The sequence below is a fragment of the Hyperolius riggenbachi genome, chromosome 11 (genome assembly GCF_040937935.1).
Source record: "Hyperolius riggenbachi isolate aHypRig1 chromosome 11, aHypRig1.pri, whole genome shotgun sequence".
Taxonomy (NCBI): domain Eukaryota; kingdom Metazoa; phylum Chordata; class Amphibia; order Anura; family Hyperoliidae; genus Hyperolius; species Hyperolius riggenbachi.
In genome coordinates this window covers 222225419-222244791 of record NC_090656.1, presented here as the reverse complement: position 1 = coordinate 222244791, position 19373 = coordinate 222225419, and the positions used below count along the sequence as shown (strand labels likewise).

General features: G+C 48.8%; 1 protein-coding gene across 3 annotated transcripts in view; it reads left to right on the top strand.

The window, feature by feature from the left end:
* The window catches only part of GTF2H1 (general transcription factor IIH subunit 1), a 54104-nt gene that overhangs the window by 12164 nt on the left and 22567 nt on the right, over positions 1 to 19373 (top strand). For 2 of the 3 annotated variants that reach the window (XM_068261451.1, XM_068261449.1), the window contains exons 2-5: positions 5535 to 5711; positions 13545 to 13737; positions 16264 to 16426; positions 16860 to 16953. In XM_068261451.1, the coding sequence (XP_068117552.1) occupies positions 5558 to 5711; positions 13545 to 13737; positions 16264 to 16426; positions 16860 to 16953 (604 nt within the window). In that variant the 5' untranslated portion in view covers positions 5535 to 5557. The remainder of the gene's footprint in view (positions 1 to 5534; positions 5712 to 13544; positions 13738 to 16263; positions 16427 to 16859; positions 16954 to 19373) is intronic. The other variant, XM_068261450.1, reaches the window with a different exon arrangement.

Here is a 19373-nt window from a genome sequence, read left to right as displayed (position 1 = left end):
GGAACGCCCTACGTGATCCAGAGCTTCCCCTCTCCATAGGTGAGTATCCAGCTATTATTTTGTAGGTCGCTTCAGGGTTGTTTTAACCACTTCCGGATTCTCGGAGCGTATATACACGCCCCTGAATCCAGAAGTGTATACCATGGAAACGGCCGCTCGTATGAGCGGCCGTTCCATGTCAGTTCATGGAGGGTGTCTCCGTGAACACCCTGCGAGCCGATCGGCGGCTCGCAGGGTAAATGTAAACACACGGGGAAGATCTTCCCCGGTGTTTACATGTATAAGGCGCTGCTGCAAAGCAGCGCCGTAGAGGAGATCGGCGATCCCCGGCCTCTGATTGGCCGGGGATCACCGGCATCTGATAGGCTAAAGCCTATCCCATCAGGCACAGGACGGATTTCCGTCCTGCGCCGCTCACAGGGGGAGGGAGAGGGAGGGAAGGGGAAGGAGGCCAGGAAGCGCTGCGGAGGGGGGCTTTGAAGAGCCCCCCCCCCGCAAGCGCAAGCAGCCGGCGGCGATCAGACCCCCCCAGCAGGACATCCCCCTAGTGGGGAAAAAAGGGGGGAAGTCTGATCGCCCTGGCTGCTAGCTGATCTGTGCTGTGGGCTGGAGAGCCCACGCTGCACAGATCAGCATAAAATAACATGGTGTGGAAGTGGTTAAAGAGGAACTTGAGCAAAAAAATAAAGGGCAAAAAATGCAACAATACAAGTGAGAGTTAAAAAAAATAGACGAGATGATTATAATTAATTGGATTTATATAGCGCCAACATATTACGCAGCGCTGTACAATAAATAATCATCATGCAATTTGTTGATGCTGTTTGATCCACAATGAGCCTGCAGGTCTTCATCTTTACTACTAGCAGACATGAAAAAACTAGGCAGCACCAACTGTCATTATAACCACAGCCCCACACAATGCGATAGGCCAACAGGAGATACTGGTTGCTTAGTAGTTGGAGACAGCTGTTATTTCCCACAATGCAACAAATTTTACAGACAGCAAACTGTCATGACCAGGGTCATGACATCACACCGTGGGAGGGGTTTTACCACAATATCATTGGATTGGAATGAAGTTCAATCCTGGGTTACAGGTCCTCTTTAAATGGTCCTTATTAGTAATTATCATCGACGTGTAAATATTCTGGGTTTGCATGCAAAATGGCATGCGGCTGGGAAGTCAGTCAAAGAAACTTTACATCTGCTTTGGCCAGACTGCAAGCTATTTGCATGGGAACCTGAAGTATTTGCATCCCTAGTACTTTTTTTTAGAGCTGCAGGAGTCCTAGCTGTGAGTGAGTAAGCCGTTTATAATGTGCGGTACTTTGCTGGTGTCAGGAGGCCACCCTGGATGCCCTTTATTAGCATGTTGATCACCACTGACATAGGTCCCCTCAGAAACTCCTGTGACAAGTTTCCTTAAAGGATACCCGAAGTGACATGTGACATGATGAGTTAGACATGTGTATGGTACAGTTCCTAGCACACAAATAACTATGCTGTGTTACTTTTTTTTTCTTTCTCTGCCTGAAACAGTTAAATATCAGGTATGTAAGTGGCTGACTCAGTCCTGACTAAAAGTGACCACAGTGAGACTCTCACTGATGAGAAATTCAAACTATAAAACAATTCAAACTATAAAACACTTTCCTAGAAGTAAATGGCTTCTAAGAACAAGAAAAAAGGGGAATTTCTTATCAGTGAGGGTCACACTGTAGTCACTTCCTGTCTGAGTCAGGACTGAGTCAGCCACTTACATATCTGATATTTAAAGGGAACCAGAGACGAAGCACCCTTGTGTATTTTACCATGTATATCAGTAAGAACATTAGAGAAAACACTTACCATGCTCTCTGTTTCATCCTCACTGCTAAAAGTGTCCGTTATCAGCAGTCACAAGAATCCCAGACTGAGCAATTAAATCTGGCTTTGCTGGGAATAATTATTGCTGAGTCATTATAGCAAAGCCACAAGGGGGCAGGCTTGGGCTTGAAATAACACCACAGAAGACAGACTTAGCTATAATCTTTCTGTAGCAAAGCTAGACGGAGCAGCCTGACTTCTCAGTCGGGGATTCTTATCAGAGGTGATAACAGTCAGATTGCACAGAGAACAATGAAACAAAGAGCAGATTAGGTGTTTACTGTCATGTTCCCACTGATTTATAAGGTAAAATACAAAAGGGTGCTTCATCTCTGGTTCTCTTTAACTCTTTCAGACAGAGAAAGAAAAAAAGGAACACATCATAGTTATTTGTGTGCTAGGCACTGTACATGCACATGTCTATCTCATCATATCACATGTCACTTCGGGTATCCTTTAATTCTACCAACAATAGATCATGTAAAAATGGCTATAAAGATGAGTCATTAGCTCAACAAAACTATCCACACTGACAGTGGTGTAACAATTCATTGGGCCCCCATGTTCACACCCCTTGCCTTGGTACCCTTCACAGCCTGAGGGCCCATCTCACAAGGTTCATAAGGCCATCATGATCTTCACACCCCTGTAATCCCCTGTCAGAGGAAGGGTAAGTTAGTAGTTGGAGGCCCCCCACTGTTCTGGGCCCTCTGCAATCACAGGTGCTGGTCCCCTGGTTACGCCCCTGCACACTGATGCTATGTTTTCCTTTTTTTATAGTCCTGCTATAGTCATGTGACTGCAGAAGATACTGTTATTTCACCACCTCCTGGCTCTAGAGGGAAGATTGTACCAGGTTTGATAGAGCAACCCATTAACTCATCTAGAGCTAGGAGGGGGCGGGGCCTTGCCTCACTAGCTGGTTTGACGGAGAGCCAGCACACAATACTGCTGCCGGAGGGATCATTGATTGTAAAAGCAAGGGTGCCCATTAGGTAGACCGCGATCTACCGGTAGATCGCGAAGGACTTCTTGGTAGATCCCGACCCCACTACATTTTCCATTCTGTATATACAATGGGGCTCCTAAAATTGTACATAGGTAGATCATTTTGACTTGCTAATTTTTCAAAGTAACTCACAAGCCAAAAAAGTGTGGGCACCTCTTTACAATGTAAAGTATTTAAAAACTAATGGTGGCCACTAACGATACAATTTCTAGCGAAAAATGGTTTAAGCAATTAGATAATTCTGATTGGAAGAACAATCGTTCACTACACCATCAATGAACCAATCTTTGCTTCCTATCTATCACAACCAACAAGAAAATCCAAATTTTAGTTTGACCAAAAACCAAATCGGACGATTATTTTTAAGTCGTTCGTGCCCATCAATGGAGATTTACAACCGATCCGATCAGAATTTCTGATCGCTCGAACAATTTTTCGCTAGAAATTGGACCGTTAGTGGCCACCTTAAGGAAATATTTTCTAGGTAGTGGAGGAGGGAGATTCCAAAGACTTTCTATTGCTCAGGTCAAGATTTAGTAAAAGGCTTATTTTTTTCTCCCTGGATTACCATTAGCAGCTGACTGTGAGTGAAATGTTAAGAAAACAAATAAAAGGCCACAGACAAGTAGACATCCTGCAGCTCTCCACATAACACCTCGGGGTGAGTGTGTTCAGACCGGTGCCAGGAGTAATGGCATAATGGGGAACTGGTCTGATCACATTGCAGCATGGACTTCTAAATGGAATATTCTAAAGCTGGCCATACATCACTCGATGTATCACTCGATATATGGCCGACCGTCCATTAGATAAGTCCCTCTCTGGTTGAATCTGATCAGAGAGGGATGTATTGCCTGTCGCACACTAAGGGCTTTGGATTTGGTACAAAAAACATCCAACTCCTCAGTTTATTGAAACCATCGACTCCAGGTATCCAAAATTGCTGCAACTACACAGCCCTGCATTCACTGCCTAGCAAATAGCAATTGCAAATCGCCTTGCCGCCACCTGCCAGTCCGCGTCCCTCCCATCTGTCCACTGGTGCGACTCCTGGCCTCATCCAGTGTTTGACGTCATCGAAAGCGTCGGTACCACGTGGGTTGGCACATGTGACGTCACACGTGTCATGTGGAATCGGTGCTTGTAGTGACAGTAGAAACCAGAGGACGCCAGGCGTTACGGCGGATAGGTGAGAATTTAAAAGGAAGCTATGGAAGCTGCCATATTTATTTCCTTTTAAACAATATCCGTTGCCTGGAAGCCCTGCTGATCTTTCCAATCTCTAGAGTCTAATGCTGGGCATACATGCGCCGTTATCAATCAAGCCGCTGATGGCTCGATTGATCATTTCTGACAGGTCCGATGACCCGCCTTATCGATTCCCCACTTGATCCCCGCGGGTGGACAATAGCGGGGAATCTAGAGGAAGATAAGGAGCGCCCGCGGGGACGAGCGGAAGTCGATCCGGCGGCTAATCGAGCCGCCGGGTCGACTCGTGTATGCCCAGCATATAACACACACCTGAAACAAGCATGCAACTATTGTTGTCAGATTTGTCATAAACCTCTGATCTGCATGCTTGTTCAGGTTCTATGGCCAAATGTACTAGAGGCAAAAGATCAGCAGGATAGCCAGGCAATGTGCATTATTTACAGGAACACTCTCAAACCTAATGCCCTAAAACGACAATGTACAAATAATGTCTAAGTAGCTGTGTAAGCATTTTTCTACTTTTCATGTTAAATATCGGAGGCAAAAGATTGTTGGGGCGGCCATGGTCCAATTGGATAAAATTATAGAATCGGAAGGTCAATTGGAACGCAATATTGAATGATCTATGGCCACTTTAAAGTGTACCAGAGACAATTAATAGTAAAAGATTTATATTGACCTGGGGCTTCCTCCAGCCCCCTCCGCACCGATCGCTCCCACGCCGTCTACCTCCTCCTCCCATTGTCAGCCCCATAAGTTTGGCCAGCCAATGAATGCGCAGTGCGGCTGCACGCAGCTCTCCGCCTTGCTCCCGTGGCTGGAAGCTTTCTGTGCCTGGGCAGTAGTGCTGTGCAGGCGCAGAGCGCTCCCAGCCACAGGTACGTGGTGGGGTGCCGGGCCGTGCAGGCGCAGTGCGATCCGACTGGCCAAACTTATGGAGCCGATGATGGGTAATGGGAGAAGTAGAAAGCGGAGGAAGATGGCGTGGGAGCAATCGTGTGGAGGGGCCTGTAGGAAACCCTAGGTCGGTATAAATATTTTACTATTAATTGTCTCTGGTACACTTTAAGAAAACTGTTTTTCCTATAGCAACCAACGCAGTGCTGTCTTGCTCTTCAACGTCAATAAATATCAAAGCTTGAAATGAAGTTCATTTCTTGGCTAAAGTTCCTCTTTAGGTCACACCGTACTGCAGCCACCACAGTTTCCATAGTTGTCGTAGAAGTCAGTCTGACGGGGACACAACACCTTCCCAATACTCTACACAGCAATCCATTAATCCGGCATTGCAGCTGACACAATTCTCAGCCTGGCCTCTAGCTGTGTTATGACTCATCAGATTATCTTTGTTTCATTACTTGAGTTAATACATCCCTTCTGTTCATCACCGACTCCCCATCCGTTATCACCGTCTCATGCGGTCTCTCGCTCCTTCCTCCCTCAGCAGCCGTCTGCATTGCCGCCGCCATGGCCACCTCCTCCGAGGAAGTGCTGCTGATTGTGAAGAAGGTGCGCCAGAAGAAGCAAGATGGGGCCCTTTACCTGATGGCGGAGAGGATCGCCTGGGCCCCCGAAGGCAAGGACCGGTTTACCGTCAGCCACATGTATGCAGACATCAAATGTAAGTACCGCCTGACTGGGACTCGGGGGATGCTAGTGCTCAATGGAAATCATGTCTGCCTGAAAGTAATAACTGTAGAACCTCAGTTACCCAGAGCTCTGCCAACCAGAAATAATCCCAGCCTTGATGGATGCACAAGTTATGAATGACGTGTATTATACAGTAATAAACAATAGATGTGCAGTCTTGCGCTTATCAGTGCTGGTGGATAAGCAAGGGCTGTATATTTTTTACGATCATCTGCAGCTTTTTTTGCCCGGCTGTCAGGCAACTTAAAGGGCAATTGATAGAGCGGAAGAAAAAAGCGCCTGATCGTGAAATACGTTGAGAAAAGTTTAATGCATATGCAGTAAAACCATTGCACTTACTAGACATAGACGTTAAGAACGCATCTGAAGGGTAAAACCCTTTGGCCAGAATGATGGTGAGAGGATCCACCTGTAGTGTACAGAGTCCTTGTGAGGACTCACCTGACGAAAGCCAAAACACGTTGTGACGTCACTAGCAGAGTGCCAACCTGCCTTCCGCCATCCAGCTGGGACCGACCACTACTGGCCATAATGACGGAGACAGGATCCACCCTGTGGTGTACAAAAAAGGGTTTTACCCTTGAGATGCATTTTTAACCTCTTGTAATTGCAATCATTTTATTGCATGTGAATTAAACTTTTCTCAACGTTGTTCACGATCAGGTGCATGTTTCTTACGCTCTATTAATTTCACTATACAGTAATAAAACTGTGGTACCTTAACAACTTGATGACCATAGTGCTAAACCCCCCCCCCCTAACGACCAGGCTCATTTTTGCTGTACTGGGCTGAGCCCAGCTATGGAACCCAGCGATCGGACTCACCTCCTTTTTTTGGGGACATGCTGCCGGAGGGGTCCGATCGCTGTAGCAGTTTTTTTTTTTTTTTTTTTTTCTTCTTCAGCCTCTGAGGCTCTCTCTCCCTCCCTCCTCTCTCCCCTTCCCTCCTCCCCTCCGTTATCTGAATTGGAACAGGACGGCGATCCGTCCTGTTGCGCCTCTCATAGGCATCAGCCAGGGTAAACAGCCAAAGCATGGTCATGCAGAGATGTCAGATGTGGACATAACTGTAAAGCAGCACCTTGTATAGTTCACAAGCCAGAAAAGCGGTGTCCCTGCAGCAATGCCTAATATAATGCGTCCAGCACAGTTCAGCACATTCAGACTCAGCATGTGGGGTCCACATCAACATCAAACACAGGTGCCCATAGGGCTGCTTACGTTCGCCAGGTCTAGTGCTGTAGTTGTTTGAAGCTGTCCATTGGTACTAAGGTATGATGGCTGGCTATGGATGCAGGGTCAAATAGGTCCAAGAAGTCCACAAGATGGAAATGTGGAAGGCTCAAAGCCAGGCAGGTCCGGAATGGAGAGGAGTAGGGAGGTCGGGACACAGCACATGCGCCCTCGACCGGTTTCGCTGGACTTCCGGCTTCCTCTGGAGGTATGACAACTTCCTGTGCTGCTTCCAAACTATACCCCCCTACCCACGTAAGCCAAGAGCAGGAGCCCGCCCACGCCCGCCCTCCCCGGCGGCAGACGCCGGGCGAGGGGTGGGGCCAGCCGACACCGCAGGGAAGCGTCAATACGCAGCTCACCCGGTGCGTCCACATAGCCCGCCGGGCGACGGGTGGGGAGGGCAGACACAGCAGGAGGACACCTCAGTGACCCACCCGATGCGTCCGCCAAATCCCGCCCCCACGCCCGACCGCCGCCGGAGGGGGCGGGCAAGGACAAGCACCACAATCCCCAGCAAACCACCAGAAGGAGAGCGATCGGAAAGCAGTCAGTAGTAAATAAATATAATATTGTCTTTAAACCCATATTCCCATGCAACATTAACCCACAATAATGTGTAACTAAGCCAATCATATCAAGGAGATGGCATAATCTAATGCAATTCAAACATCACATATTCATGGGGTACATTATCGAACCCCGCCTGCATCAAATACAGAGCATAGGTTCACTCCCCCTCTTAGGGTAATTGTATACCCATCAAATCAACCATAATCTGGTATATGTCAAAATTTGGCAATGTGCGGGAAAGGGCCTCCCCAGCAGTCCAGTCAAGCATCGAGGGCCCACATTATACAGGAGACACCAGAAACCTCAGCACCCCATCAGATGGGCAAAAACGAAAACATAGCTAGTATGCTCGTTTAGCCCAGGGGGTCTCGTGGCCTCTAATTCAAAAATCCATCGAGACTCTCTTTGTAACAATAATCGGTCCATGTCTCCACCTCTGGTGGAGGCATGGATTCGATCAAGACCAATAAACCGCATCCTGGTTGGATTACCAGCATGCATGGTTTTAAAATGTCTGTTGGAAGGATTTTTCTTTTGATACTGGTGACGTGATCAGAAACCCGTGAACGTAACTCACGTTTTGTTTTCCCTATATAAAATGCTCCACATGGGCATAGTAAAAGGTAAACCACAAGAATCGTATTGCAATTGACATAATGTGCCAATTCCCAATTCCGTCCATCTGGAAGCCTAACTGATCTGCGCACCTGTATGTATATACACATAGTGCTACCCCCACATGTATAAGTGCCTGTTACTTTGCAGTGTTTACCACTGACAGAGGATCAGAGAAATGGCTGTTCACCACCCTGTCCCTCAGAGAAGGAGCCCGCCTGAAAGAAAACGGGTCTAGGTGAAATAAATTGTCTTAACTTAGGATCATTAGCCAAAATATGCCAATGTTTCTCAACTATATGTGTAATCTGAGAATGCTGAGCTGAATATCTCGTGCAAAAGCGCACAGCGCGTTCATTATCATGTTTGGTACGTGAATTGGCCAAGAGTAAAGATGCCCGCGCGCTGGCATCCGCTCTCCTAAATGCCCTCCGGATATCCCCTCTCCCTAAACCTCTTTTTTAACATACCAGCTTCCTCCTTGAAGGAGATATCATCAGAACAATTGCGTCTCACACGTAAATATTGGCCGACAGGTATCCCCCTCACCGTATGTGTGGGGTGAAAACTGTCCGCCCTCAAAAGGGAATTAGTCGCGGTTTCTTTCCTATATGAGCGTGGGGATTTCTTTCCCCTTTCGTTTACAAACAGCCTGTTAGCCGCGATCGGTGGCTAGCAGGCTATTCATGGAACTCCGCTCCATGAAGTGGCAGGGAGCGATCGCGCATGTGCACGGCCGTTCCCTGGGAATCTGCAGCCCCAGGACTTGACACTAATTGGTCCTGGGGCTGCGGCCACGCCCATCGGCGTTAGGCGGTCCCAAGAAGGTTAAAGGGTACTTGTTTAAAAAAAAAAAAAAAAAGGATCCTTACCTCAGTAGGGAGAAGCCTCTTGATGGTTCAGGGGCTTCCCCAGTCTATCTATGCCCCTACTGCGCTGTGCTGGGACCCTCTAAACAACCTTTAACATTAAAGAAGATTGCTTGTGGCCTTACTTGTATGTGGTGCAGCAGCATTGTGCAGGCGCAAAGCACAACAGCAGTGGCACACATTGCGAACCCTGTGGCGCCTGCGCAGTGTGGCTACACTCATACACCGAAAGAAGCACTGCTGCAAAGGTGAAGACTGTCCCAGCCGGCAGTGACGGGGTCGCAGAGGCTTCCCCTACTGACGTAAGTATGTAAAAAAAAAAATTCAGGTTTACTTTAAAGAGTACCTGTAGTGGGAAAAAAACTTGCCTTGGGAGGTGGAAACCTCTGGATCCCTCATCCTCCTTAGCACACATAATCCAGCGCTATCGCCTCTCACCCCCGGAAAATTGTGCAGGCGCTCGACTTGATTCCACCGCTGGGTCCCTCAGTGTGCACCTCGCGCAGTAGCTGCTCTCTGCCCGGGCTCCGATGGAAATGGCCAACCTGATTGGGTCTGCTCTGCTGCACAGTACAGCGGACCTGATGGGGCTCGGCTGTTTCCATCAGAGCCCGAGCGCAAAGCAGCTACTGCACACGCATGTCAATGTTGTGGTTCCTGTTTCTGCGGTGGTGCTAGCACTGGATTGGGACTGCTGAGGAGGATGGGGGAAGACTCATTAGGATCCAGAGGTATCTTACAGTATTTGTCTTAAAGAGACACTGAAGCGAAAAAAAAATATATGATATAATATATGCTAATGATAAATGATAATGATAAATATATGCTAATCTTCTAGTAATTATTCATAGTATACAACCAATTCATTATATCATATATTTTTTTTCGCTTCAGTGTCTCTTTAAAGAGACACTGAAGCGAAAAAATATATATGATATAGTGAATTGGTTGTGTACTATGAATAATTACTAGAAGATTAGCAGCAAAGAAAATATTCTCATATTTTTATTTTCAGGTATATAGTGTGTTTTCTAACATTGCATCATTCTATAATATGTGCAGATTACACAACACTCAGCATTCAAAATGAGTCTTTCAGAGCAGTCTGTGAAGTAATGACCTCTCCTCTGGCAGAGGAAAAGTAAATAGTCCAGGAACAGTTGAGATAATAAAAGTCAGATAACAGCCCTCTCCACGACTAACTTAGTCGGAGAGCTTAATGGCTTGTTTGCATAGAGATAACAACTGGAGTTTCTTAACTCCTCCTGTACTGGAAACAATTACACTGATGTATCTGATCTTAATGTTTTATTTCTTAGCTGTACTATACATACAAATCATAATATCATCATTTTTTTTCGCTTCAGTGTCTCTTTAAAGATACAATGCAGTGAGAAGGATATAAAAGCTGCCATATTTATTTCATTTTAAACTGTCAATTGCCAGATTGTTTTGCTGAGCCTGTGCCTCTAATACTTTCAGCCAGTGACCCAGATCAAATATGTATAATGGCCATATTAGCTGCATGCTTGTTTCAGGTGTGGGATTTAGACACTAATGCAGACAGATAGATCAGCAGGATAACCAGGCAATTGACATTCATTACAAGAAAATAAACCTGGCAGTGGCCTGCTGTAGTTTTGGGACAAAAAGTTTGCATCCTGTCCATGACTGCAGCACAATCCTCCTATTCAGTTGCATCACTGAAAATTAATTTTGTCCATTTACTAGAGAATGCAGCCTATCCATTCACTAGAGACCAGTGACATCACTGAGGATGCAGCCTATCCATTCACTAGAGACCAGTGACATCGCTGAGAATGCAGCCTATCCATTCACTAGAGACCTGTGACATCACTGAGGATGCAGCCTATCCATTCACTAGAGACCAGTGACATCACTGAGGATGCAGCCTATCCATTCACTAGAGACCAGTGACATCACTGAGGATGCAGCCTATCCATTCACTAGAGACCAGTAACATCACTGACAATGCAGCCTATCCATTCACTAGAGACCAGTAACATCACTGAGAATGCAGCCTATCCATTCACTAGAGACCAGTAATATCACTGAGGATGCAGCCTATCCATTCACTAGAGACCAGTGACATCGCTGAGAATGCAGCCTATCCATTCACTAGAGACCAGTAACATCACTGACAATGCAGCCTATCCATTCACTAGAGACCAGTAACATCGTTGAGAATGCAGCCTATCCATTCACTAGAGACCAGTAACATCACTGACAATGCAGCCTATCCATTCACTAGAGACCAGTAACATCACTGAGGATGCAGCCTATCCATTCACTAGAGACCAGTGACATCGCTGAGAATGCAGCCTATCCATTCACTAGAGACCAGTAACATCACTGAGGATGCAGCCTATCCATTCACTAGAGACCAGTGACATCGCTGAGAATGCAGCCTATCCATTCACTAGAGACCAGTGACATCACTGACAATGCAGCCTATCCATTCACTAGAGACCAGTGACATCACTGACCATGCAGCCTATCCATTCACTAGAGACCAGTAACATCACTGACAATGCAGCCTATCCATTCACTAGAGACCAGTAACATCGCTGAGAATGCAGCCTATCCATTCACTAGAGACCAGTAACATCACTGACAATGCAGCCTATCCATTCACTAGAGACCAGTAACATCACTGACAATGCAGCCTATCCATTCACTAGAGACCAGTAACATCGCTGAGAATGCAACCTATCCATTCACTAGAGACCAGTGACCTCACTAAGAGTGCAGCCTATCCATTCACTAGAGACCAGTGACATCACTGACAATGCAGCCTATCCATTCACTAGAGACCAGTAACATCGCTGAGAATGCAGCCTATCCATTCACTAGAGACCAGTAACATCGCTGAGAATGCAGCCTATCCATTCACTAGAGACCGGTAACATCGCTGAGAATGCAGCCTATCCATTCACTAGAGACCAGTGACATCTCTGAGAATGCAGCCTATCCTTTCACTAGAGACCAGTGACATCACTGACAATGCAGCCTATCCATTCACTAGAGACCAGTAACATCACTGACAATGCAGCCTATCCATTCACTAGAGACCAGTAACATCACTGACAATGCAGCCTATCCATTCACTAGAGACCAGTAACATCACTGACAATGCAGCCTATCCATTCACTAGAGACCAGTAACATCGCTGAGAATGCAGCCTTATCCATTCACTAGAGACCAGTAACATCGCTGAGAATGCAGCCTATCCATTCACTAGAGATCAGTAACATCACTGAGAATGCAGCCTATCCATACACTAGAGACCAGTAACATCGCTGAGAATGCAGCCTATCCATTCACTAGAGACCAGTAACATCGCTGAGAATGCAGCCTATCCATTCACTAGAGACCAGTGAAATCACTGAGAATGCATCCTATCCATTCACTAGAGACCAGTGACATCACTGACCATGCAGCCTATCCATTCATTAGAGACCAGTAACATCGCTGAGAATGCAGCCTATCCGTTCACTAGAGACCAGTGACATCCCTGAGAATGCAGCCTATTCATTCACTAGAGACCAGTAACATCGCTAAGGCCTCTTGCACACTGCACGCGATTCCGATTCAGATTCCGCTTTTTAATCAGTTTTTACATCCGATTCAGATTCCGATTTGCAGTGTGCAAGGAGCAAACTGCAAATCAGAATCTGAATCGGATGTAAAAACTGATTAAAAAGCGGAATCTGAATCGGAATTGCTTGCAGTGTGCAAGAGGCCTTAGCGTGCAGCCTATCCATTCACTAGAGACCAGTGACATCACTGAGAATGCAGCCTATCCATTCACTAGAGACCAGTGACCTCACTGACCATGCAGCCTGTCCAATCACTAGAGACCAGTGACGTCACTGACCATGCAGCCTATCCATTCACTAGAGACCAGTGACATCACTAAGAGTGCAGCCTATCCATTCACTAGAGACCAGTGACATCACTAAGAGTGCAGCCGATCCATTCACTAGAGACCAGTAACATCGCTAAGAATGCAGCCTATCCATTCACTAGAGACCAGTGACATCGCTGAGAATGCAGCCTATCCATTCACTAGAGACCAGTGACATCACTGACCATGCAGCCTATCCATTCACTAGAGACCAGTGACATCGCTGAGAATGCAGCCTATCCATTCACTAGAGACCAGTGACATCACTGACCATGCAGCCTATCCATTCACTAGAGACTAGTGACCTCACTAAGAGTGCAGCCTATCCATTCACTAGAGACCTGTGACATCACTGAGAATGCAGCCTATCCATTCACTAGACACCAGTGACATCACTGGGAATGCAGCCTGTCCATTCACTAGAGACCAGTGACATCACTGAGAATGTTGCCTATCCATTCACTAGAGACCAGTAACATCGCTGAGAATGCAGCCTATCCATTCACTATAGACTAGTGACATCACTAAGAATGTTGCCTATCCATTCACTTGAGACAAATGACGTTTTCTGTTTGTGTGCCTCCAGGCCAGAAGATCAGTCCTGACGGTAAAGCAAAAGTCCAGCTGCAACTTGTTCTACACGCTGGAGAGACGACAAACTTCCATTTCTCCAATGAAAGCACAGCAATAAAAGAGAGGGATGCGGTGAAAGAGCTTCTCCAGCAGCTGCTTCCCAAATTCAAGAGGAAGGCCAACAAGGAGCTGGAAGAGAAGAACAGGTACAGGGCTACTGAGAACAGGCAGAGGGCGCTGGAAGAGAAGAACAGGCAGAGGGCGCTGGCGGTAAGGGCAGGCAGAGGGCGCTGGCGGTAAGGGCAGGCAGAGGGCGCTGGCGGTAAGGGCAGGCAGAGGGGGCTGGCGGTAAGGGCAGGCAGAGGGGGCTGGCGGTAAGGGCAGGCAGAGGGGGCTGGCGGTAAGGGCAGGCAGAGGGGGCTGGCGGTAAGGGCAGGCAGAGGGGGCTGGCGGTAAGGGCAGGCAGAGGGGGCTGGCGGTAAGGGCAGGCAGAGGGGGCCGGCGGCAAGGGCAGGCAGAGGGGGCCGGCGGTAAGGGCAGCCAGAGGGGGCCGGCGGTAAGGGCAGCCAGAGGGGGCTGGCGGTAAGGGCAGCCAGAGGGGGCTGGCGGTAAGGGCAGCCAGAGGGGGCTGGCGGTAGGGGCAGGCAGAGGGCGCTGGCGGTAGGGGCAGGCAGAGGGCGCTGGCGGTAGGGGCAGGCAGAGGGCGCTGGCGGTAGGGGCAGGCAGAGGGCGCTGGCGGTAGGGGCAGGCAGAGGGCTCTGGCGGTAGGGGCAGGCAGAAGGCTCTGGCGGTAGGGGCAGGCAGAAGGCTCTGGCGGTAGGGGCAGGCAGAAGGCTCTGGCGGTAGGGGCAGGCAGGGGGCTCTGGCGGTAGGGGCAGGCAGGGGGCGCTGGCGGTAGGGGCAGGCAGGGGGCGCTGGCGGTAGGGGCAGGCAGAGGGCGCTGGCGGTAGGGGCAGGCAGAGGGCGCTGGCGGTAGGGGCAGGCAGAGGGCGCTGGCGGTAGGGGCAGGCAGAGGGCGCTGGCGGTAGGGGCAGGCAGAGGGCGCTGGCGGTAGGGGCAGGCAGAGGGCGCTGGCGGTAGGGGCAGGCAGAGGGCGCTGGCGGTAGGGGCAGGCAGAGGGCGCTGGCGGTAGGGGCAGGCAGAGGGCGCTGGCGGTAGGGGCAGGCAGAGGGCGCTGGCGGTAGGGGCAGGCAGAGGGCGCTGGCGGTAGGGGCAGGCAGAGGGCGCTGGCGGTAGGGGCAGGCAGAGGGCGCTGGCGGTAGGGGCAGGCAGAGGGCGCTGGCGGTAGGGGCAGGCAGAGGGCGCTGGCGGTAGGGACAGGCAGAGGGCTCTGGCGGTAGGGGCAGGCAGAAGGCTCTGGCGGTAGGGGCAGGCAGAAGGCTCTGGCGGTAGGGGCAGGCAGAAGGCTCTGGCGGTAGGGGCAGGCAGAAGGCTCTGGCGGTAGGGGCAGGCAGAAGGCTCTGGCGGTAGGGGCAGGCAGAAGGCTCTGGCGGTAGGGGCAGGCAGAAGGCTCTGGCGGTAGGGGCAGGCAGAAGGCTCTGGCGGTAGGGGCAGGCAGAAGGCTCTGGCGGTAGGGGCAGGCAGAAGGCTCTGGCGGTAGGGGCAGGCAGAGGGCTCTGGCGGTAGGGGCAGGCAGGGGGCGCTGGCGGTAGGGGCAGGCAGGGGGCGCTGGCGGTAGGGGCAGGCAGGGGGCGCTGGCGGTAGGGGCAGGCAGAGGGCGCTGGCGGTAGGGGCAGGCAGAGGGCGCTGGCGGTAGGGGCAGGCAGAGGGCGCTGGCGGTAGGGGCAGGCAGAGGGCGCTGGCGGTAGGGGCAGGCAGAGGGCGCTGGCGGTAGGGGCAGGCAGAGGGCGCTGGCGGTAGGGGCAGGCAGAGGGCGCTGGCGGTAGGGGCAGGCAGAGGGCGCTGGCGGTAGGGGCAGGCAGAGGGCGCTGGCGGTAGGGGCAGGCAGAGGGCGCTGGCGGTAGGGGCAGGCAGAGGGCGCTGGCGGTAAGGATGGGCAGAGGGAAACTGAAGGAGGTAGAGAAGAGATGGAGGGATGCTAGAGGAGAAGGTTTACTGGTGGAGGGACAAGAGTTGAGGGTAAAGAGAAGCAAAGAGGGAATCTGGGTGGCAGGAAAGCCTGAGAGGGAGACGTAGTGGCAGGAGAGCCGGAGAGGGAGGCAGGACGATGCGAAAGTCTGTGAGGGAAAGTGGGAGACGGGACAGCAGAGTAGACGGAGAGGGAGGCGTGGCAGAAGAGGTGGAGAGGGAGGTGGGGCGGAATGAGAGCTGGAAGGTGAAACTGGGTGGCAGGAGAGGGAGGCCAGGTGGCAGTAGTGGCAGAGAGGGAGGCGCGGCAGCAGAAGAGGTGGAGGCGGAATGAGAGCTGGAAAGTGAAACTGGGTGGCAGGAGAGGGAGGCCAGGTGGCAGAGAGGGAGACGGGGCAGCAGGAAAGGCAGGGAGGCCCAAGAGCCGGAGAGAGAAAGTGGGTGTTAGCAGAGGGAGGCAGGCATCAGAGAGGTAGGCAGGGGGCAGTAGAGAGAAATGGGGGTTGAAGGAAACTATGTATGGGAGGACGGAGAGTACAAGAATCTGGCTATTTTTGATACTTGCGTTTCATTTGCCACTGAATATGGATATAGAAGGGATCTGTTTGTCGTTGTTGCATTTTATATGTTACAGACCTCTGTAATTGTGTGTTCCTTGTTTCTTACTCTCAATTCAAAGTCTGATTTTGTTTTTAACTTTTTAGGATGTTGAAGGATGACCCAGTTTTGTTCCAACTCTACAAGGACCTTGTTGTTAGTCAGGTGATCAGCGCCGAGGAATTCTGGACCAATCGTCTTAATCTAAACTCCTTAGACAGCAGCATGTCTAACAGCAAGCAGGAAGTGGGAATCTCTGCTGCCTTCCTGGTGAGTATGGCCATCAGTGATTGGCAGTGTCACTCCGCACCAATCAGGCAAATACTTCAGTAATGGCTTAGGCCGCGTTCGCACTATGGGCGCTATGTTGTGCAGGGCTCACACTTGAGGATCACATGGTTTTCTGCAGTACGAAGTCACATTAGTACTGGCAGCCCATGTAAATCAGCTCAAGGTATTGGTGCATATGATTGCACTCCCCATACAACTCAAGTTTCAGATCTCTATTGCAAAGGACTGCATTATCCTCGTGCACTGTCTGTGGCAGGTTTCCTTCTTTCTATTCTTCCAAACGGCTTTATTTAGAAAATCCATGGTTAACAGACAGTAATAGGCCGTGCTTTGTGGTGTGCATGTGTAGTCACCCAAACACCACGCCATCATCAGTAGTATTGTTTACTTAACGTTTCATTTCCTCCCTCAGGCGGATGTTCGTCCCCAAACTGACGGATGCAACGGTCTGAGGTATAACCTCACCACAGATATCATTGAGTCCATATTCCGCACTTATCCTGCTGGTAGGTGTTCACGTGCTCTGTATGGAACTGTGGGTATGTTTTAAAGTGAAACGAGTTTTCTCCTAGGTGGTATTTTCGTACTTTGTCAATAAAATGCCTTTTAAAGCGGTATCGTCACCATAAAAATCAAATTTCAACAGCAACTGGTCTGAGTGTATTAAGTGATAAAGATGCTAATCCTGCATTCAAAACGTTTTCTGCTGTTATGATTTGGAGTTATCACATACTTTAGGTGCACTGGCCGTTTAGTAGTCGGTGCCAAAGAATTGCATGCTGGGGGTTCTTTTTATCTATAATGTATTCCTCCTCTTCCCTTTATTTCCCTGCCTGCTGCTTATCTGAAACATGATCCTCTGCTCACTTGTTTACAAGCAAGGCTGAGGCGACTCAGCGATTGGAGGAGACAAGAAAAAAGTAAAGGGCAGAAATGACATCACGAGTTAGCCTTAACTGTGGGCAAAAGACATGGCCCCCACCAGGAACAGAATTCTCATCATTTACTATATAACATTCACTGAAATCAAAACGTGGACAGTACAATACATGTGTTATGTAAGTAGGTCAAGTATTTATCTACTTATATATGTGTTTTTTTTTTCCCTGGCATAGTATGGCTGATCCTACTGCTTTAAAGTCAAGGGGAACCGATTAATTAAAAGAAAAGCCAGACACTTACCTAAGGAGAGGGAAGGCTCAGACTCCTAATGAGTCTTCCCTCTCCTCCCCTGGGGCCCGTTCCAGCGCTGGCTCATCTGTAGCAATATTTGACTAAATTGGTCAAATACTGCTATTTATGCCGTGGAAGGGAGGCTTCGGCAGTATTTGGGAGCCCGAGTGCTCCGGAAGACGGGCCGCTCCAGACTGCACACGCGCGAGCGCCCTCTATTGTGTACTCGCACATGCGCAGTATGGAGCCGCCTGTCTTCGGGAGGACTCGGCTCACGAAGACTTCCAAAGTCCCCTGTGGCGGGGGATTTGTACGTAGGAGCTGCCGCTGTGACAAGGTCATCGGGAGGGGAGAGGGGAAGCTCATGAGGACCCTGAGCCTTCCCTCTCCTTAGGTAAGTAGCTGACTGTTTTTTTGTATTAATCGGGGTCCCGTTGACTTTAAGCCACTAGCAAGCAAGAAAATACTATAAATATTTGTGGACAGATCTTTTTCACCTACTTTTTTACTTTTCCAATTCCTAGAGCAAAGTTGTTTTAATCAGGATATAAAACATTATCTCCTAGGAGAAAAGGTGATATGGGGCCATAAGCAATTTACTTTTTCTCTTAGATCATATTTCATCTTCTGTTAAAAATAACTTTTCAGCATTCTACCGTTGAAAAAGTACCCAAAAGTAGGTGAAAAAAGTCCTGTCAAAATTTCTGGTTTGCTGGTGGCTTAAAAGGTATTTTATTTCTAGGGTGTAAAAATTTCACCTAGGAGAAAACTCAGGAGAAAAAGTAAATGGCATGTGGGCCCTGGATCATTTTCATCTTCTCTTTAAACTAAAGTTTCACTATTGTACAATTGAAAAAGTACCCAAAAGTAGGTGAAAAAGTACCATCAAAAGTGCTTTGAGTATTTTCTTACTTGCTGGTGGCTTAAAATACATTTTATGACAAGTTGTGAAAATATCACCTGGGAGAAAACTCAGGAGAAAAAGTGTATTGCACATGGGCCCCTGTGTCTTCTGGAGAAGAGCTGCTGCTTCATTGAGCCGCCCAGCCCTCCAGTAGTTGCCCATCGGTATGGAAGGGGTGGTGCATTTGCCAAACACTCCAACTCTTTTCTGCCTATTGGCGTGGGGGGGAGTTGGACATGACTAGTATGTGGACAGGGAAAGTGGGGGAGGGGGTTATAGACATGGCTGAGCACACAGATTCCACAGAATTTTGAGTTTGGTATCAGTCTGCAAGTTGTAAATTCTGTAAGAATTTTGCTTAGCATTTTCTCTTGTTTTTCTTAACATCTTAGTAAGGGGGCCTTTAGGACCATTGTAGTCCCTTACACACTCCAATGAGTTCTGGGTCACCATGAGCTTGCTGGTTAGTCTGTACCTCTCTGTGTTACAAGCCCTACTCCATATAGCCAAATAAATCCATGCCATGCACTGATGAGGATCAAAAAATCCGAAACCGTCTGTATGGATGTTGGATTATTATGACTCTGTACAAATTAACAAGCTGACACATCATTGCATTCCAGCGGTTCTGGAGGTGTGTTTAGCTTCTAAGGGTACAATGGTTAATTTGCATATATTCAGCAGTGATGCATTGTGGGAGACATCTCAAGCTCACTACAACCTGAATTATCGCAAATTCTTTCTGTTTTACGAAAGCAAACTCTTGTTTCTCTTTGAATTTACACATTCACAGCCCTTGAACCTCTTTTGCTCTAACCTATTGTGAACGTTTTTTTTTTTGGTGTTTTT